This window comes from Pseudorca crassidens, chromosome 4 (assembly GCF_039906515.1).
Source record: "Pseudorca crassidens isolate mPseCra1 chromosome 4, mPseCra1.hap1, whole genome shotgun sequence".
Taxonomy (NCBI): domain Eukaryota; kingdom Metazoa; phylum Chordata; class Mammalia; order Artiodactyla; family Delphinidae; genus Pseudorca; species Pseudorca crassidens.
The window spans coordinates 36,341,053-36,361,478 of record NC_090299.1 but is presented as its reverse complement, the minus strand read 5'-3'; the positions used below and the strand labels follow the sequence as shown (position 1 = coordinate 36,361,478).

Below are 20,426 nucleotides of genomic sequence, written 5' to 3'. Positions count from 1 at the left end.
GGGAGGTGCTGGCAGGTCACTGTTGGAGGATCTTGATGAGAATGAACTCAGGGTTGTCCTTGAATCACACTGCAAACCCCCTGACATACTTTGTTTAATAGCGTAGCAGGATGTGATCTGAATGGGTTTTAGAATTAGGGAGAATTTCCCGCCTTGGGCCTGGAGTATCCTTTGAGTTTATTTCAATAATGTAACACTCGAGTCATTTCCAAAACCTTCATGGGGCAGGAAAAAAGATTTCTTCCACCAACCAGCAGTCCCAGAGGGACACACACAGGGGCAACGAATGGGGGTTTGGGGGAGCAGGGCTGTCCTGAGTCCCGACCAACAGCTGTTCTCCTTCCCCAGGGCACTAGTCACATCCCTGGCAATCCTCAGATTAACCAGAAGCCCAGTGGGTTTGGAGAACAAAACGACGGAGATCGGCAAGGGAAGCACATACCCATCACCCTTGAGGTTTCTGTCCCTGAGCATGGGTGCCCCACCTGAAACAGGGCTGGCCTCTCCCTGCCCCTCTCTCACTGAGCAATGCACACCATCCGATGGAAAGTTTGCGTATGCATTGCCAGTCAGCCTATCTTACTCGTGGGAGTGGGCTACTGGCAGAAAGCAAGACTCAGCTTGCTTGTTTGTCAGGATGGGGGAGCCATCCCAACATGTCCAGTGGGTGACAAAGCCTGTCCAACTCTGCTGGTCAGCCAGCCAGCCCACCTGATCTCACCTACACTTGTCCTCTGACTCTGTCTGTACCTGTATCAGGGGTGATATTTTATCCCTAATACGCTATAATGTGCTTCATCTCTCAATGTACTGAGACCTCAAAAAGATGTAAAGAAAAGAGGAGAAATTAGCACTGAGCCTATGGAATCCCTAGGATTTTTGTTTTAAAAATCTTCAACATTTTTACTTTATTTGTGTATAATGATAAAAGTTAGATCATAAAGATAAGGTGATAAAGATTAAATTGCTAATTAAAATGATAATACCGGTGAAGGTCATTATAATCAGACCTGGCAGTGATTTTATCACCCTCAAAATGTCTGCAGGACATCAACCAGTTGATCCCCAAATGGTGTCCTGAGACAGATGGAAAGTACAATACTTCCTGTTGCAGACAGAAGAGAAAACTGAGACTGACGGAGATGAAGTGACTCGTTTAGGGTCACCCAGTTAATAAGTAGGAAGCCACCCCTCCCTCTTGGACTTGTAGCTCTTTTAGAGCAGCAAATGATAATGATGAAAATGATATTGATATTGTCAGAGCATCAATGAGCTGGGGTCGGATGGGTCATTTGATTCTGTAGTTCTATACTTATTCTTTGGGAAAAAAGTTTCATGCCACTAAGTTGAAAACCAATGTCATATCCCTTGAGATTGCGGTAAGTTACAGACAAACATAGTTTGGATATTACTCTCAGGGCACGTAGATTCTAGTAGGCAGAGGTAAGGCGAGGGCATACATACAATAATATACAGTCACAAGAGTAAACATAGTTGGCAGCGGCTGGGAGGTGGGGGGCAATGGAGATGCTATTCAATGGGGATAGAGTTTCAGTCATGCAGGATGAAAAAGTTCTACAGATCCGCTGTACAACAGTTAACAGTACTGTACTGTACACTTAAAAGCTTGTTAAGGGGGCAGATCTTATGTGTTTTTTACCAAACACAAAAATAAAAAATAAAGATAATCACAACAAAATAGCCATGGACTTGGGAGCACTTCCCACGGGCCAGGCTGTGTTCCTTTTCATGAACGAACTAGCTTCTCCTTAGAAGGACTCCCTGAAGTGTGTCACCAGCACCCACAGTTCACAGGAGCAGAGGCTGAGGTTCAAGGGTGTGCAGAGCTCATGTGCTGGGGTGGAAATCAGTGAGTTCATGCATGAAGTGCCTGGGTGGTCCAGGCTCCAAGCAGGTGAAATGCAGGAGGGGCAGGTGAATGAGATGCAGGGAAGGAGAGAAGGACCCTCCAGACGGACACAAGAGCAGGAGCTGATGCCGAGCCATGGGAGAAAAGTGACAAGTTCGGTCCGCAGGAGCATGGACTACAAAATACCACTGGAGCAACAAGACAAGAGAGGCAAGCCACACTGGAGCAGGCAGAGCGCCAGGCCACATCACCTCGTCTCGCCTCTGCAACAGCTCTACGAGGCTGTTATCCGCATGCCACATCTGGAGTTCAGAGACGGTGATTTACAGGGGCCACACAGCTCCAAAATGGCTAAGTTAGGAGTCAAGCTAGGTCTGTCTGAGACCGAGTCTGTGCTCTGCTTACAGCCCCACGTTCTTTTCTCTGAGCACCAGTTTAAGAATTGGGGGGATTTATTTTTACATCATTGAAGAAAGGCACTGAAGATCACTTAGCTGGGATGTATCATACAGTTTTTATGACACTGCTTAAACCAGAGCCAGCAAAGAGGTCATTACTTGTGGGCCAACTCCACTGGTGGCTTCTGTCAATAATATGGCGTTAAGAAGGATTCTGAGGCTTCATCTAGACTCAGAGAGAAAGAGTGGTGGATTGATGAGCAACGTGGGCCATGTGTATGGAAGTGGAGAGGTTGGTAAGAGTCCCAGGCGTGTGAGAGGCACTAGAGCATCCTGGGGACGGGGTGGATGGAGGAATCCAGACTTTCTGAGTTTGAATCTCAGCCTTGAGTGCCAGTCCTATGGCCTTGGGCAAGTTCCTAACCACCTTAGTCTCTTTATCTGAAGACAGAGCACGTACTCAGAATAAAAGAAATCTCACCTTCCTAGGAAAACTGACAATTCTGAAGTCATAGTAACAACTGCATCCAGAATTGGTTTTAAATCTCCTTAATTAACCAATGACAACTCGCCTCAGGAAACACATCTCTGAAAGCCAATGAGTGACGGTGTCATACCTTGACCAATCAGTAGCGGAGTTACTCCCGTGAACACGCCTGAACACACTTGAACATGTCAAGAGCATGCTTCCAGGGCTGATGTCAGACCACGCCCATGTCTGTCCAGCACTCCCCAAAACAAGCTCTTCATTTTACTGAGTGATGGTCATTTTGGTCATCTGGGTGATGGATATATTGGGGTTCACTCTAATCTCTGTGCATGTTTGAAATTTTTCATAATAAATGTTGAATATATATATATTTCAAAAACTCTTTCCCCAAATCCCACCTCTCTCAACCTAAGTGACAAGCCAGCTACCTGGCTGCAGATACTGAGCAGTGGCCTCCTCCTCTGATGCCCTGATAGTACAATCTGTTGTGAGGACCAGCTGCATGAACACATGTCACGTGTCTAAGAAGATGCCTGCTGCACATCCCGTGCTCTGTGAGTATCTGTACGTATTTTCATCATTTTCCACCCCTGACTTCATACACATGGCTATTACCTTGCAGAAACTTCTTCCTGAAAGCCTGGAACCCTCTGGAGGTCTGGTTTCCAGCCGACTCCCTAACGGTGAGGCCTGTGATGTTGTCCAGTAAAAGCAGGTCAGAGAGGTTGGCAGCCGCAGGCGTCCTGGTGTTGTTCACAGACAGTCGCACATGAGCTGTCGGCCACTCGCTCTGCACGGACACCTAGGACAGGAGGCAAAGTGAGGATGGGCTTGCTGGCAAACCCGACTTCCCAAAACGAGGCCCCAGCTCAACCTGTGCCCGTGGGAGGGGATTAAGGTCTCACAGAAGTTCTAGAATTTATCAGGTTTGATTTCAAAGGCCCCAGGAGAATTTTGACTCCCGCTTGCCAAGTTGTTGCTCAGAGATCATTTCAAAGAAACCGGGACCCTGAAATGCAGTGAAATGATGCCCACAGAGAAACTTAGAAGAAAAACAGCCACGCACAGGACCACAGTCAGGCTGGGGAGATTGTGACAACTGGTGTCCCCAGGAAAAGCAAACAGTGGCTCTTTCTTTCTCTACTAGTTTGAAGATTCAGCCCCAGCCAGTCCAGGGCCTCTGACTGCCATCTGATCTCCAGGTTTGCCCCAAGCTGGTCTCCTGTCTCCTGGCCAGTCGCCCCCTTCAGGGTTCTGCCTGCCCATGTGTTTGAATAGCTCAGGGCTAGGGAGTTCCCTGGTGGCCTAGTGGTTAGGATTCCAGGCTTTCACTGCTGTGGCCTAGGTTCAATTCCTAGCCCGGGAACTGAGATCCCCCAAGCCATGTGGTGAGGCCAGAAAAAAAAAAAGTTAAATGAATAGCTCAGCTATTCAAAGCCAATGGCCCACCAGCAGCCTGGCTCCCCACCTGGCCTCTGCGACGTTGCCCTACTCCCTCTCTCGAACCCTATCTCCCACCACTCCTGCCCTTCCTTCATCCCAGCTCTGCTGAAAGAGACACAGGAGCTGAGAAAAGAGAGGGCAGCCATGTATGTCCCAAGAAGAGTGAGCTCTGGAACATAATAAATGAAAAAAGCAAGTTGTAAAACTTCGGGTATGGAATACTGGCACCAACGTAAAAAGGGGAAGAAGGAAGGTGTGTGTATGTACCTACGTGCATACGCACAGACACACACACACACTCATAACTGAGTGCATGTGGCAGGAAACATCTTTAGAAGGACACAGGAGAAACTGGTGGTACCAATTTTATCCAGGAAGGGGAGCTAGACAGCTGAGGGCCTGGGCTGAAATGAGGGCTGTGCAGTACATGGTCAGCTCAGCAGGCTTGGATTGTCCAAACCTTGCACATCCCAAAGAGAGGACCAGCTCCTGGGAGACTAACCTCTAAAGCCCTTGGCATATCCTGCCTGATAAGAGTGTCTTTATATCCTACGGCTTTGGGCCGCCCCAGGTAGTCTCTGCAAACAATGTGGTTCACGGTGAGGGCCTTGGGCCAAGCTATGCTCAGGTGACCTGAATAACGGAGGTCAGCGACATGGGTGCTCCATGCCTACGTGGTGGATCCTTAATAAAAGTCCTGGATTCCATGGCTTGGGTGAGCATCCCTGGTTGCTGCCACACATCATCGCTGGGCAAATTAAACGCCGTTCCTTCAGCTCCACCAGGAGAAGACTGGCTGTCTTGGGCCTGGTCTCCCCAGAACTCTGTCCTATGTGCCTTTTGCTTTGCTGACTATAATCTATATCATTTTGCTGCTATAAACTGTAACTGTGTGTAGAACCGATTTTCTGAGTTCTGTGAGTCCTTCTAGGGAAGCGTTGAACCTGAGGGTGGTCTCGGGGACCCTCAACACAGGATCATGTGAAAGCCATCTCATGAGATTAGTAAGGGTCAAAGACCTAAAAGACATTAAGTGAGTTTTTAAACTGTCGGGCATCATATCAATGTTAAAATCTGAGAGAAAATATATACTTTCTCATTTTAAATGATCACAGAGGATTTTCACTGCCAATAATTTTATTGTTACCAAAAAATCTTAGTCCTGGTGCTGCCATATAAAATATACGATCCCTGTGGGTCGCATCATCACCGGTGTCCAGACGTGGGTAGATAACCACGTGATTTGCCAGTTCTTTAAATTCATAACTCTGCTAATATATGATTTGGGCAAATTCAATTATTTTCTCTTTAAGTATAAACTACCGATGAATACTCACCACTGCACATTTCTGAAAAATTACTCCATTCTCAGAAGTTCCTTGAATGTCTCTTGAAATGTCTCCATACTACAATAAAATATAGAAATCATTAGAAAATGAAAAATATTTCGTGCTACATTTGTCAAGTAAAAGTACAAGATGAACTTTTTTTTTTTTTTTTTTTTTGCTGTACGTGGGCCTCTCACTGTTGTGGAGCACAGGCTCCGGATGCGCAGGCTCAGCGGCCATGGCTCACGGGCCCAGCCGCTCCGCGGCACGTGGGATCTTCCCGGACCGGGGCACGAACCGGCGTCCCCTGCATCGGCAGGCAGACTCCCAACCACTGCGCCACCTGGGAAGCCCAAGATGAACTTTTAAAAGGGCCAGGCAGAGGGGTTACTTCTGCTGGTGTAGTAACTCCCATCAATCCTGAAGATTTTTTTAAAAGGAGTATTACAGGACTGGAACTTAAAACCTATGAGGGAAGAAGAACGTGGACGTGGATCACATGGGGCTATGTCCTGGTCTGGGGTGCGTGTCAATGACACCATTATCACAGGGACTCAGCAAACCAGGGTTGACACTTCAGCAGGAGGAATGTGAGAAGAGCTATGGGAAAGTCCTTTAAGGACTGCACGCATGTCCTGTGTGGGGTACACCAGCCACACAGCAGGGACTGAGTAAACGTGGACAACAGCATGGTGGGGCACCTCCCATGAGCTGGATGCATCATCAACAGGGAGAGAATCAACCCAGGATTGGGCTCCTCCAGCCCCACGATGGCTCCCCTGGAAGGACACCAGTGGAAAGCCAGAGCTCGCCCACCAGATGCCAGCCCCCCTGCCCCTCGTAATCACAACCGGTCCCTGCTCATTTCCGCCCTTGCCAAATGCCCCGCGACCCCAGGCCATGCCTCCCCGCTGTCTGCCCTGCCCCCCTCCATCTGCAGTGGGTGGGGCCATACTCTCAATCACAGACCACGGCAGCTCTCAGTGATACCAACGATCATAACAATGGCTACTCTTTCCCAAGTGCCAGGCATATGCCCATCACTGTACACACATGAATTCTATTACTCCCATTTTACAGAGGAGGAAACTAAGCCTCACGAGGGTTAACGCACTTGCCCAAGGCTGCATAGGCAGGAAGCTTGGACTCCACCCCAGGCTGTGTGCTCTGTATCCTATGATCCTCCCACACCACACACCCCTCTCCAGAGCGTGACCCTCTCATTGTACAGAAGCGAACAAAGACACAGAAAGGGGAAGTGATGTTCCTGAGAACACGCTGACCACATGCAGCAGCATAAGCTGACCAGGCCTCCGATTCCAGTTGAGTCTCTGTCCACGATCCCACCCTCGTGCTCTGACGTGCCAGGGCCCCAGTGAGTCCTTGAGGGCAGACACCTGGCTTTCTACTCTTCTGATCCCCACACAGCATCTTGCAAACGACAATTGAACAAACATAGCTTGTTGGGCAAAGACACACAGGAGGGGGGATGGAGGTGCTGCCGAAAGAGGGGTTGAGTCACCTGTCACTGGAAAGGGTTGGAAAGACGATGACCAACATGGTGGGTTGAATGTGGCTCCACGTCCTAAAGCCCAGAAGCTGGGAATGTCACGCTATTTGGAAAAGGGGTCTTTGAAGATGTAATTTAGCCAAGGCTCTCAGGATGAGATCATTCTGGATTTAGGTGGATTGGATTTAGCTAGGCCCTAAATCCAATGACAAGTGTCCTTATCAGTGACAGAAAAGGAGAATACACACCCACAGAGAAGAGGCCACAACAAGGTGGAAACAGAGTGACAGTAAATGTTACACGTCAACTGCTGGGCCATGGTACCCAGCCATGGTACCCAGATATTTAGTCAAACACGTCCAGATGTCACTGTGAAGGTATTTTAGATGAGAGTAATGTTTAGGTCAATAGACTCTGAATAAAGCCGCTGACCCTCCATGAGGTGGGTGGGCCTCGCCCAATCAGGTGAGGCCTTCATGGAAAAGACTGAGGTTTTCCCTAAGGAAAAGGGAATTCTGTGGCAGACACCCTTCCAACTTGAGCACCAGCTCTTCCCTGGGTCTCCAGCCTGCCCTGCAGAGTGTGGACTTGCCAGTTCCCACAATCACATGAGCAATTCCTTAAAATAAATCCCCCCCTCTGTCTCGCTCACATGTGTCCTACCTGTTTTGTTTCTACCAGTTTTGTTTCTCCAGGGAATCCTAATATAGAGATTGGAGTGAGGCAGCCACAAACCAAGGAAAGCTATCAGAAGCTGGAAGAAACAAGGATGGGTCTTCTCCTACAAGCCCCCAGGGACAGCACGCCTCTGCTGACACCTTGACTTCCCACCTCCAGAATAGGGAGAGAATAAATGTCATTGTTTTAAGCCACCACGTTGGTGGAAATTTGTTACACAGTCTAGGAAACTAATACAAACATGTAGCCGGGGGCCAAGAAGGGGCTTGTGGTCATGGTAGCCTGTTGGCCGAACGCAGTGGTCCTCAAGGCATTTTAAGTCATGAAAGCTTAGGTGAAAGTCAGCGCTATGTGAAGCCAACACATTACACAGAATATGAAGGACAGCAGGGCAGGGGCAGTGGTTAAGAGCAGGGGCTCCAAATCCTGGCTCTGCCACTTCGGCCTGTGGGACCCTGAACAAGCCTCTTAATCTCTCCAATCCTCATTTCCTCTCTGTAAAATGGGAATTAAAACAGTACCTATTTAAGAAACTCGTAATGAGGCCCCAGTGAGATTATGCATAGACAGTGCTAAGCCTCATGCCTGGCAAATAGAAAATATTTGTTAAACACCTAGCCCTATTGTCGGTAGCAGCATTTTTATAACAGGGGCAAGTGAATCAGTCTGGTTAAAACAGGACCTCCTCCCCCGCTTTAGAACCAGCTGACGCGGGGGCCCAATGCTCGGATTCACACATCCTGTTCATCTAAATACTGTATATTGTATGGAAGCAGCAGCTCTCTGGAAAGTAAGAGGGATTTGCTTCCTAATGATAACTATATTCAGTGAAAGAGGAAGAATAGGTTTTTTGGAGGAACAAAAGCCTGTGATATTTTCTACACATATGGTCCAAAATTGGCTTCTTTACAACTTCTGATATGTCTTTTAAAGAACTGAACATGTTACTTACCAAGTGGTGTGTTACAGCAAACTCTCTTTTAAACAAGGTCTTCTTGGGCCACGAGGGTATAAAAGCAAATATGGAATGAATCCATGGCCCACTAGAGGCTGCAGAAGTCGAGGGTGGGTTAAAGGCTTCAGTTTTCTTACTGAATTTCATTCTAAATGGTGCTTCTACTGCAAAATAACAACGCACATGCATTAGATGATACAGAAAGGCAGCGGTTAAACTCCAGAGGCAAACCACGTGGTACGTGAAGGCACTTGGAAAATCTTTGCTGAGTAAGTGAATAAATGAGTGAATGAATGAATGGCTTACCATCTCTTTGCCAAGAAGATGAGGCATTCTCATTGGGAGACACAGAGCTTAAGGACAGTGTTTCTCGAAGTCTGTGCTCCTTACCTGGGCTGTAGGTTGAAATGTACATTCCTGGGCCCTGCCCCAGACCTACTGAGTCAGAACCACTAGGCAAGGGAGGAGCCATAGGTGATTCTTACACACCCGGCATCAGACACGCCCTGTGTTCGAATCCTGGCTCTGTCACTCACCAGCTGTGTCCTTGGGAAACTCATCTGACCACTGTGTAAATTTATATTTTGAAGTGACCTGAATTGTGGAGTTGTGCCTTTTCAACATTTATCTTCTATCCAGATATAAACTTATACTGACTGAGAACGAGTCCTGTTATTCAGTCTTTCTTACACAGAGTATTGATAGCAAGGTCTTTAGAAGTGCTTTTGAACCCTTTTTTAATAGAATTTCTAAATATATGTAGGAAAAATTAAAATTAAAAAAAAAAAGGACGTGGAACTGGAATCCTAGATAAAATCAATATCTTTTTTTCTAGAATAGTATCTGTGGTTGATTCAGTTCGTGATGCTGGAATGGCAACGAAGGTGAGCATCGGGGAATTGACAGCCCTCACACGGAAAGAGGCAGGAGCTCTCCCAGGCTGGCTGCTCAGTCGGGATTGTTTGAGCCAATCACACAAGTGGGACAGGACACCCACCTCTGGACCGCAGCCCAGCCCCTCGGGCTAAGAACAAATGCTTTCCCAGGAGACTTGCTGGATGTAAAATCCTAAGGCCACTCTGGGCTTTATCTCTGGTGCAGGCATCCTGCAGGTGCCCCCTGCTCCTCCAGGCCTTCAGAAGGCCCAGCCGCAGGCTCTGATGAGGACCTGAATGAGGCAGCCACTGCTACTGTCCACAGACAGTATAGAAGGAAGTCAAGCTCCGAAGTGACCATCACCACCCACTGCATCATTGCCCAGAGCCTCCCCACTAGTGCCACTGTCACGTGGGTCACCTGTACTATTTGTGCAGGTGTTTGGATGCACCCTTACTCCCTCGCCTCTGAGCTGCCACAGGCCTGGAAGCCTCTCCCTCCATCCCCTTGTCCTGCTAACTACCACTCCTCAGGACTCAGTTGAGCAGCACCTCCTCCAGGAAGCCCTCCCTGAAGCCCTCCCAGTGGCCTTAGTCCTCCACCCCCTGCTCTCACTACAACCACAGTCCTTAGTGCACTGCACTCCCTTTGACAGACAAGTCTGCTTAATCAGTGGCTAAAAGGTCTCTGTGATTTCTGTGATATCACCTCAACCTATTTTATGCAAATGAAAACATTGGATTTTGTAAAATGTAAAGACTGCAGAGAGTAATAAAAGATATAAAAAGTACTTTTAACTCCCCCAGGAAATGAAATATGTTTATCCCTGGTATAAAACAAAGAGGTGTATTCATAATCTGTGCCGAGAAGATTCTGGACAAAAAAACTATTCTGCCTGCCCAGTACCCCTGCCTTCATGGTAGCCCCCCCCCCACACACACACACACACTAGTCAGTAAGATTCTTAGTCTATATAGAAAAACCTGGATCCCAGCCCATCCTGGTCCCCAGGAGGCCAGAATTAGGCACAGAACCCAGAACACTCTCCCCACAAGCCCCAGTGACAGAGTCAGGGACTGGCATGGGACCCAGGCTGCACCCACTGGTCTTTCCTGAACTTTTGCTGAGCTACTGGGAAGTCTCTTCCTTTCTGCAAGTGGCAGCAGTCAGACTCCTGGAAGTCCAGGGCTGCCAGTGGTTGTCTTTCCCACCACGTGGAAAGAATGTTCCTGAAAATCACACTCACCAGAGGAAAGCAGGGGCCGTGATGAAAAGAGAAAGGCAGAGCCCTGACATATATACACTACCATGTGTGAAACAGATAGCTAGTGGGAACCTGCTGTATGCTCAGGGAGCTCAGCTTGGCGCTCTGTGATGACCTAGATGGGTGGGATGGGGGGCAGGTGGGAGGGAGGTCCAAGAGGGAGGGGATATATGCATACATACAGCTGATTCACTTCATTGTACAGCAGAAACTAACACAACATTGTAAAGCAACTATACCCCAATTAAAAAAAAAAAAAGAGAGAGAGAGAGAGAAAGGCAGAGTCCTGAGAACACCACTCCCGCGTCCAGCAGTGCCGAGGGCCTGCGAGGCCCAGTTATAGGGACCAACAAATTCCTCTTTGCTTAAGTTAGTTTCAGTTGAATTTCCGTCACCCAGTGTGGTAGGCTGAATGACAGTCCCCAAAGATACCCAGGTCCTAATCCCAGGAACCTGTGAATATGTTACCTTATATGGCAACAGGGACTCTGCAGATGTGATTAAATTATGGGCCTTGTGATGGGGAAGTAACCTGGATTACCCAGGGGCCCATAAATGTAATCCCAGGTGTCCTTAAAGAGGGAGGTAGAGAGAGATCTGAGAGGCAGAAGAGAAGGCCATATGCCCGCTGAGGCAAGATGCTAGTCTGCTGGCCTGGAGGCTGGAGGAAGGGGCCATGACCTGCAGAATGCAAGGAATACAGCTCCAGATCCTGGAGAAGGAAAGGCCTTCTTCCTAGGGCCTCAGAGGGCGTGAGGCCCTGCTGACACCTTGACTCAGACCAGTTAGACTGATTTTGGACTTCTGCCCTCCAGAACCATAAGGGAATATCTTTGTGCTGTTTTCACCACTAAATGTGTAATAACTTGTTACAGCAGCAAAAAGAAACTCGTACACTTGGCTAATACAAACATTCTGCATTTTCTTTATCAGATGCCTTCGGGGGGAATGAAGACAGACCACCTCACCCTGAATTCTGGGCTGTGCACTCAAACTCCAACGTGCTGCTGTAGCAGGTGACACACTGCCTTGCTCTGTAAGGCACGCTGGTGAGCAGGGGGAAGGGAGCAGAAGTAGGAGGGCTATGGCTTTAGGGTCTGGTTCTCTCTCGTGGTCAAATCAATAAAAAATCAACCAAAAGAAAAACTTACCTGCAGTCAGAAAGTGAGAGCTTTCCACACTGGGCCAAATCCCATGGGGCAAGTCCTAAAAAGAGTCAAAAGGCACAAAGACATTAACGAAGGACATACTAGGAGTGGCTGAAAGCCATTTTTGTAAATGGCTCATGTGGAGAGGAGCTGCACTTTTATCCAGAAGTCTGATGTAAATCTTTCTAAGTCGATCATCCCACCAGCTTTTGAATACAGGATGATGTAACTGCAGTTCTGGGAGCTGTCTAGGGAGACAGCAGAGTGTAGGGGAAATTTTATATAGTTGGACAGACCTGGGTTCAAATCCCATCTCTGCTTTTCACAAACCCCGTGACGCTGGGAGAGCCTCAAATCTCTGAACTCCCAAGATCCTGCCAGTTTTCACAGAGTGGCACATAAAACACTAGCCCGGGAGTCCGGAGAACTGGATTCGAACTGGACCATTTACTCGCTGTGTGTCCTTGGCCAAGTCTCTCAGCCTCTCTGAGCCTCAGATTCCTCCTCTGAAAACTGTGGACCTCAAAGCATCCTCCCAGCTTGCTTCACCTCGTTCAGTAATGAAAACTTGTCTAAATGAGGCCCAGCCAACCTCTCCACTCTACTTTTGTAAAATACTGAGTCTTGGAAAGGCCCAGACCCCACCACTATAAAATAATGATAATAATAATTACTGTTATTATAGTGCCCTGGCTACAGCCATTGAAGTGGGCCAAGCCCAGTCTGTTCGCAGCAGCATTATTCACAGTAGCCAAAAGGTGGAAGCAACCCAGTGTCCACTGATGGATGGATAAGTAAAAGTGGTCCATGCATACAATTCTACTTATAGGAGGTATGTCAAATTCATAGACAGAAAGTAGAATGGTGGTGGCCAGGGGCTGGGGGACAAAAGAATGGGGGGGTTGTTGATTAATGGGGACAGAATTTCAGTTTCACAAGATGAAAAGAGTTCTGGAGATGGAAGCACAAGAGTGTGAATGTATTTAACATCGCTGAACTGTTAAGAGGGTAAATTTCGTTATGTGTCTCGTGCAACAATTACAAATATAAACAAAGAAATAAATAAAGCAGATCTGTGATCACCTAGAAAGAACTCTAATATATATCAAGTAAGATCCCTAGGTCATAAAATTATGAATAATATGGTTTCATTTAATAAAAATGGCATTTTTGTATGCTTAAGACATTACTATATATTTAATAATTACATTTATGTATTTATATTATCTTTAGTTTTATATAAATTACCGTTAGTTTACTAGTATATATTTACATATTTACTTACATATTTAATAACTTGAAAGTATATCTATATATATATGTAGATATTTAACGATATACTTAATACGAATTATTTATACATTTAATATATAATTACACGTTTTAACAATATATAATATCATAACCACGCATTATTTTTAAAAGCCTAGAAAGGAGTATGCTGAAATCTTAGACTTTGGGTCTTGGGGACCAAGTCTGTGCACAGTAGAGGGGAGAATCCCTTGTTTCCACGCCACCTATATTGTTTCATTTCTTGTAAGAGGAGCGTGTGCCCATGTGTCATTGCAACAACAGCAATAAGGAGAACATAGACTGAGTGATGGGAACTACGCCTGTTCCTTCAGGGTCTTCCAGGCCCCCCACCCCCTCGGACAGGTGTGTGTGGCCAGGACAACCACTAATCCATAACGTGCCTTCCACAAGGTGGAAAGAGATGCCAGTTCCTCAGAAGAAGAATGCCGTGTGCCAGACACTGATGTGGATGGAATAAGTCTTTGCTGCCATCTGGCAGGAAAAAAAAATCTCCTAAGAGCATATCCAGCCTGCGCATAGTGACCTCCTTCTAACAAGTACGGTGCAGGGGGAGGGGGTAATATCACAGTGGAGCAACCTGGCCAGCGCTGGTCCAGCCGGGAGTTCAAGGTCAACACCGACAGCGAAACATCCCAGAAAACTTCCTCTTAATGGCTAATCTCTACTTCTGAAATTGAAGACCATGGCATAGTTTCCAACTTATTTAATATTTCTTTCCCTTTGACTGGGAATCCACTAAAGAATCATTTTTGTCATTGTGTGTTTCATTTAAGGAAACATTTACTAATATGATCATTTTTACTGTGTGAGCAGATGTCTTTTCCCAATTTAATTCCTGGAAGCCAGGAAGAATTCCAAGCAACTCACAATTATTTGACAGTTTTCCATCTTTGTTTCCACTGGTAGAAACAGCCTTCTTAAATGTTCAACTCTGTCAAATCAATTAATAATATCTTGAATTTATGTTCATGTCTAATCTAATGTTCCCAAACTGGGATAATTTCTAGTCAGAGAAAATTCCCCAAAGCTGTTTTGTAGGACAAGGTGTTCTGTACATTATTTTTTATGTGGCTGCATATCATTATAAGCATAGAAACAACAGTTTAATGTACCTAAATCTGTCTTCCTTTGATGCTCATAAATTGAATAAGCCCTTAGGACCATGTGGGTGTTTTTTCACTGTTATAAACTATAGTGAAATCTGAAAACAAACAAATGAAAAAAAAAAAAAAAACGCCAATAGCGATAAATCATGTTACTAGATGCGCCAAGATGAATCCCAACAGAGGGCACCCTGCAAAGTACCTGCCCAGTCCTCTCTAAACTGCTGAGGTCCTCAAGACAAGGAAAGTGACAGCTACACGTAAAGTGGTGTCCTGGGACAGAAAAGGACATTGGGCACAAAAGCTAAGGAAATCCGAATAAACTATGGACTTTTACAATAGCATAGCAAGGTTAGACCATTAACTGTAATAAATGTATCTTACTAACGTAAGACACTAATAGTGGGGGAAACTGTGTATTGGGGGGATATATATGAATTTTCTTTACCATGTGTACAATTTTTCTAAAATCAAAAACTGTTCTAAAAACTAAAGTCTGTTAACCAGAGAAGACTAGAATTCATTCGTGAGGTCTCTGGGGCAAACAGTGGTGCTACGGGGCACCCAACTCCGACACGACTGCCTATACGACCCCTGCCCCTGGAACTTTCCATCCATTCTTTCACCCAGCCTTTGCCACTCGGCAGGCTCTGTGGCAGGTCCCTGACCTCACCGACGGACAGAGGTCCCCTTCCCAACAGACGCTTCCGCTTGAGGGGGAGGGGCAGGATCCCAGGTAGCAAATGACTCAGGAAGCCCTCAAGTGCCAGGGACCCTTGGGGATCCTTGGCTGTGGCTCCCTGAGGTCTCGCCGGATCCTGGGTCTCACTAGCCTAGGGGTGACTCTCTGGGGGTTCCTTGGCCACCGTGAGCAGCCTGCTCTCACAAACACCACACCAACTGCCAGTCGATACCCACCTTCAATATCCAGCCTTCCCCTCCCTGGTGATCCCCTTCTCCGAGATGACACAGCTCCTGACAAGGTCACCAGGACCTCTACAAGGCCTCAGCTCACAGCCAGCTCTCCATCCTTATTGCACACAACTCACCAGCAGCATTTGGTATGTGAGTGTATTAGCATCCTATGGCTGCTGTAACAAGTCATCACATTTGGTATGTGAGTGTATTAGCATCCTATGTAACAAATCATCACGAACTGAGTGGCTTAAAACAAACACATGCTTATTACTGTACAGTTCTGTAGGTTAGGAATCTGACACGGGTCTCACTGAGCTAAAATCAAAGTGTCTGCAGGGCTGCATTCTTTTCTGGAGGCTCTGGGTAAGCCTCTTCCAGCCTCTAGAGGCAGCCCACACTCCTTAGCTCACGGCCCCTTCCTCCATCTTCAAAGCCAGCAGCGGTGGGTTGAGGCCTCCCAGTGCATCCCTCTGACCTTCCGATGTTACATCTTCTGACTCTCTCCTGCCTCCCTCTTCCATTTTTAAGGACCCTTGGGATTACCCTGGGACCACCGGGATGTTCCAAGATAACCTCCCTTTATAAGGTCAGCTGATTAGCGACCTGAACACCACCTGCAATGTTAATCTCCCTTGGCCATGTGATGTAATACGCTCACAGGTTCCAGGGACCAGTATGTGAACATCTTTGGGGAGCCCTCTCTCCCTCTGAAATACTTTCCTCCCTTGACCTGTGGGTCACAGTCTTGGTCTTATCTCCTTTGCTGGATGCCTGGCCCTGGTGTTGCTCCAGGCCTCTGCCCTAAGGCCTCACTCTTCTCAAACCAAACCATACTTACTCCCAAGGGGAACTCAGCCAGGCCCTGTGGGGTTAAAGGCCTGTGTACACTGTCCACTCCTTGATATAGATCTCCAGCTCAGATTCCTCCCCCAGATCAAGACTCACCCATCCCCCACTCTCCTGTACATCTCCACCTGGATGCCTCATAGGTACGTCAAACTCAACAAGACCAAATCAGAATTCCTGACTGCCTCCAAGGTTTCTGCATATTAGCTAATGGTATCTCTAGTCTCTCATCTGCTCAGGCCCAAGTCCTTGGTTTCATCCTTGACTCCTCTTCCTCTCTCTCAACACACATCCAATCCCAGCAAATCCCCTGGCTCTACTTTCAAAGTATATCCCCAATCCACAACTTCTCAGCAGCCCTCCACTAACCTCCCTGGTCCATTTCACCTCCATCGTCTGCCTGGTCTCCCACATGCCTCCTCTCTTGGTTTTTCTTTCCACCTCTGCCCTCTATCCTCTACTCCCACACCTGCCATGGGGATGCTTTAAAAAGACGAGTCAGGGCTTCCCTGGTGGCGCAGTGGTTGAGAGTCCGCCTGCCGATGCAGGGGACGCGGGTTCGTGCCCCTGTCCGGGAAGATCCCACGTGCCGCGGAGCAGCTGGGCCCGTGAGCCATGGCCGCTGAGCCTGCGCGTCCGGAGCCTGTGCTGCGCAGCGGGAGAGGCCACAACAGTGAGAGGCCCGCGTACCTCATAAAAAAAAAAAGGACGAGTCAGAGCAAGCCACTTTTCTGCTCAAAACTCACCCATGGCTTCCATCTAACTCAAAATAACAGCCAGTCTTAACCATGGGCCACACGGCCTTTCCTGATCTGGCCCCTCCTCACTCTCTAGCTTCATCTCGTCCCCCTCCTCCCTTCTCCCCCGACCCCTACTCAGGCCACACCAGCCTCCTTACTGGTCCTGGGCCACACTAAGCACTTCCCACCTCTGGCCTTTGTCCTCACTATGATCTCACTCTGGAAAGTTTTTCTCCAGAAGCACCCATGCCCCTCCCTCATTCCATCCAAGGCTCTGCTCAACTGTCATCTCCTAAAAGGGCCTTCCACCCTGACCACGGCTCTCAAGGTCATCTCTGCCAGTCCACTTTGCCCACTGTTGTTCTCTCTACAGCCTGACCACCAACTGCCACACTATAGATTAACACCATTTAGTGTCTTTCTCCTGCCCCAAGAATGCAGGTCTAAGAGCAGAGACTGTCTTGTCCCCTTGTATCTCAGGCACCCAGAACAGTCTGGCACCTAAAGGCCCTTCCATAAACACTCAGAAGCCTCTTGTCCACTCAAGCCTTCACTGTTTCTCTCCTTCTGACAAACTTCCAATAGCACTTTCTGGGATGATGGAAATGCTCTATGGTCTGGGCTGTCCGATATGGGAGCCACTAGCACATGGAGCCATCGGGCACCTGAAACGTTTAAATTCAAACAGCCACAGTGTGGCCGGAGCCAATGTACTGGACACAGCAGTTTTAGAACAACTGGGAAACAGTTGTAAACTGGCTGTTAGCTTGCCCTTTGCAGGAGGGGAGAGACAATAAGTTAATGTGAGCATTTGGGTTCCAGTTTTCAAAGCACTCTTTTGCAGAGCCTAGCATCCATGTAAATGTTCTGGCATTGGCTTCCCAAAGGAAAGATCAGGTGAGGACAGGTGAGTGAGCTCTGAACGGGAGAGCCATTGTGAGAGCACAGGACAGGCCTGGGGGTTTGGCTCCCTGGGCCTTGGTTTTCTCATCAGCAAAATGGGCCAGATACTTCCCACCACACCAGACAGGAGCAAGTGAAAGGACCTTGTGAAAATGTTCATCATGAGCTTTATAAAAGCTCAGTAAATTGACACAGCATTATTACTTTGTCTTCTCTAGTGAAAACCTAAGAACTAATCATAGACAGTGAAGGGAATCTCATTTAAGGGACCTAAAACTCTGTAGCAAGTGTAGCAGGCGCCCTGGGGTCTACAGGGAGAAAACTCAAAAGGACAAGAGGAGCCGGGCCCTGGGGGAGGGCTGGGAGGACCACAGGGCAGCGATGGGCCAGACCACTGGACAGACGTTCCTGGGAACAGAAGCCTGGATTTGCAACAGGGGTCAGGGTGGAAAGGGGATATAAGTGGTGAGTGGGGGGCGGGGCAGAGTGGTCAGGTGTCTACCATGGACAGGTCACCTAGAGGTGGGGGGAGGAATGGACGGGAAATTAGGGTGTGAGGGTGACCCAGAGGAAACAACCATCAAAGGCCAGAGGCTGAGGGGTGGGGACTGAACCTAGTGGATGCAGCCGGGTGAGCAAGGGAGTGGGGAGTAGACATCAGAACTGATTAGGAGGAAAAGGCAGGGGGACTGGTGACCAGATTTGGCGGAGGGAGAGGGGAAATCTAAGGTGACAGCCAGAGCTCTGTGCCCTCCCAAGTTAGGGACCACACAGGAAGGGGCAGGGTCAAGTAGAAAGTAGCTAAATTTGCAGTCACAGGAAACCCCAACAATAGTGCTTTTTATCAACTGCTACACTCTCCCGAAGCGCTCACCTGTGTGAGATGCGCTACCTGCATTCCTGAGCTCATCTAAACTCTCACATCGACCCTCTGGGGTGGACCCTGCAACAGTTACAGATCAGGAGACCGAGGCACGAGAAGGGAAGCTACCTGCCCTAGGTCACAGAGCTCTTAGGTTGCTGAGGGGGGTCGACCCGGCCTCTGGCAAGGTCCAAACCCACAGCCACCAGCCACACCTCTGTCTCCACCTTTCCAGGGAGTTTTCTGGCCACAAGCGTTAAGGAACACGGGTTGCATCCTACTCAGATCCCGCCCTCCCTTTAGGGTAATTTCCCTAACCCGAAGGGGCCTCCCCGCCGCGGGTATAGAGTGAAGCCAAACTTCCCAACTCAGTCCCGAGACTGGGGGCGGGCCCTCCTTACCTCCGCGGTCTGCTCGGGCCCCACCTCGGGAGCGGAGCGGGGATCCTGGGGAGGCTGGGCACCGAGGGGGCGCCGGAGGGGCCCCGGGTCCGCGGGGAGCCGGCCTCGGTCCCCGGACCCCGCAGGCAGCGCCAGGGCGGCAGCCAGGAGGCCCCCGGCCAGCACCCACGTGGCGCGCCCCCGGGCGCCCGCCGAGCCCATCGCCAGCCAGGGACGCGAGACCCCAGACGTGGCTGGGGAAGGCCGAGTTGGAGCAGCTTCCGGACCCCAGGCCCGCCCCGCCGCCGAGCATGCTCAGTGAGAGCCTCCGCGGAAAGTTTCCTGGAACAGACACAGGCATCTGGGGCTTGGCGGGACCGGAGGAGGCTGAGGACCAAGACTGGCGAGGGAGGGAGGGAGCCAGGCTGGCGCGGCGAGCGCTGGGCGGCCACACTTGAGTTTGATCGCGCCCCAGACGGGGTCTCTACCAAAATCAGATTGGGTGACCCCTGCTTCCAAAGATTTCAGGGGTTCCAAGTGCCCCTCCATTAATGCCTCCTCCGTTCTCTAAGTCTCAGCTCAGACTCACCTGCTCCAGCAAGGCTTCCCTGACACACACACACCGCGCTGAATCTGGAGTCTGCCCAGGCCCACCAGCCCCCTATTAGAGAACTGTGAGACTTTTGGAGAGGCAGGGTCATGGGGACACAGGACAGCAAGGAGTGGGGCTGGGAGGGAAAAGGCAGCTCAGAGGCTAGAGAGGAAGGCCGCTGTTCATGTCCTGTTGGGTTCTGTTCAACCCAGTGAGGCTCCCACTGTGTGAACCCTTGCTGTGGATGAGCCCTTGAACATGTCCAAGAAGCCACCCTCACATTCCCCCAGGAGGCAGGGGTGGGCAGGTGGTCAGGACAGCCACTGAGGGACCTCTCTGGGGAACCAAAAATAGGGGAGCTGGTGTCTGGAGCCAGGAGGCAGCAGCTGAGCAAACTCCCAGAACTCTCCATGGCAGGAGGGCTGTTACTACCCTGGGCCCCCAGCGACAGCTTACACCTCTTCATCCTCCTGCAGCCTTCCTGCAGGGCAGCCTGTCATGCTGTCTGCAGCCTCAGGCCAGGAAACCTGGCACCTGTGCTCCTTCTTACCCTGCCCCTCCGAGGACCGTCCTTTCCTGACTTGACAGGGACAAGACAGTGGGGTTTGGGAATCTGAGAGTTTATTAGCCTAGCTTTCCACACAGGGTACACTGTCCTTGGGGGGTACGCAGCGTGTCCAGGAGTGAGACAAGGCCAAAGACTAAATGCTAGCATATTGCTGGAGCATTAATTCTATTAGTGAGAAATGTAAAGGATGATTTCGATATGCAACCAATTTTATAATAAACATGCAAAGAACACTACATT

At 48.9% G+C, this 20,426-nt stretch overlaps 1 protein-coding gene across 4 annotated transcripts in view; it reads right to left on the bottom strand.

The window, feature by feature from the left end:
• EVC2 (EvC ciliary complex subunit 2) overlaps window positions 1-19,292 on the bottom strand; it is a 141,107-nt gene extending 121,815 nt beyond the window's left edge. The window contains exons 1-5 of one of the 4 annotated variants that reach the window (XM_067735496.1): window positions 19,048-19,292; window positions 11,964-12,018; window positions 8,670-8,836; window positions 5,539-5,607; window positions 3,374-3,560 (exon numbers count right to left, since the gene is read on the bottom strand). In XM_067735496.1, the coding sequence (XP_067591597.1) occupies window positions 3,374-3,560; window positions 5,539-5,607; window positions 8,670-8,836; window positions 11,964-12,018; window positions 19,048-19,248 (679 nt within the window). In that variant the 5' untranslated portion in view covers window positions 19,249-19,292. The remainder of the gene's footprint in view (window positions 1-3,373; window positions 3,561-5,538; window positions 5,608-8,669; window positions 8,837-11,963; window positions 12,019-19,047) is intronic. The other 3 variants (XM_067735493.1, XM_067735492.1, XM_067735494.1) reach the window with 3 other exon arrangements.
• Between the last annotated feature and the right edge of the window lie 1,134 nt (window positions 19,293-20,426).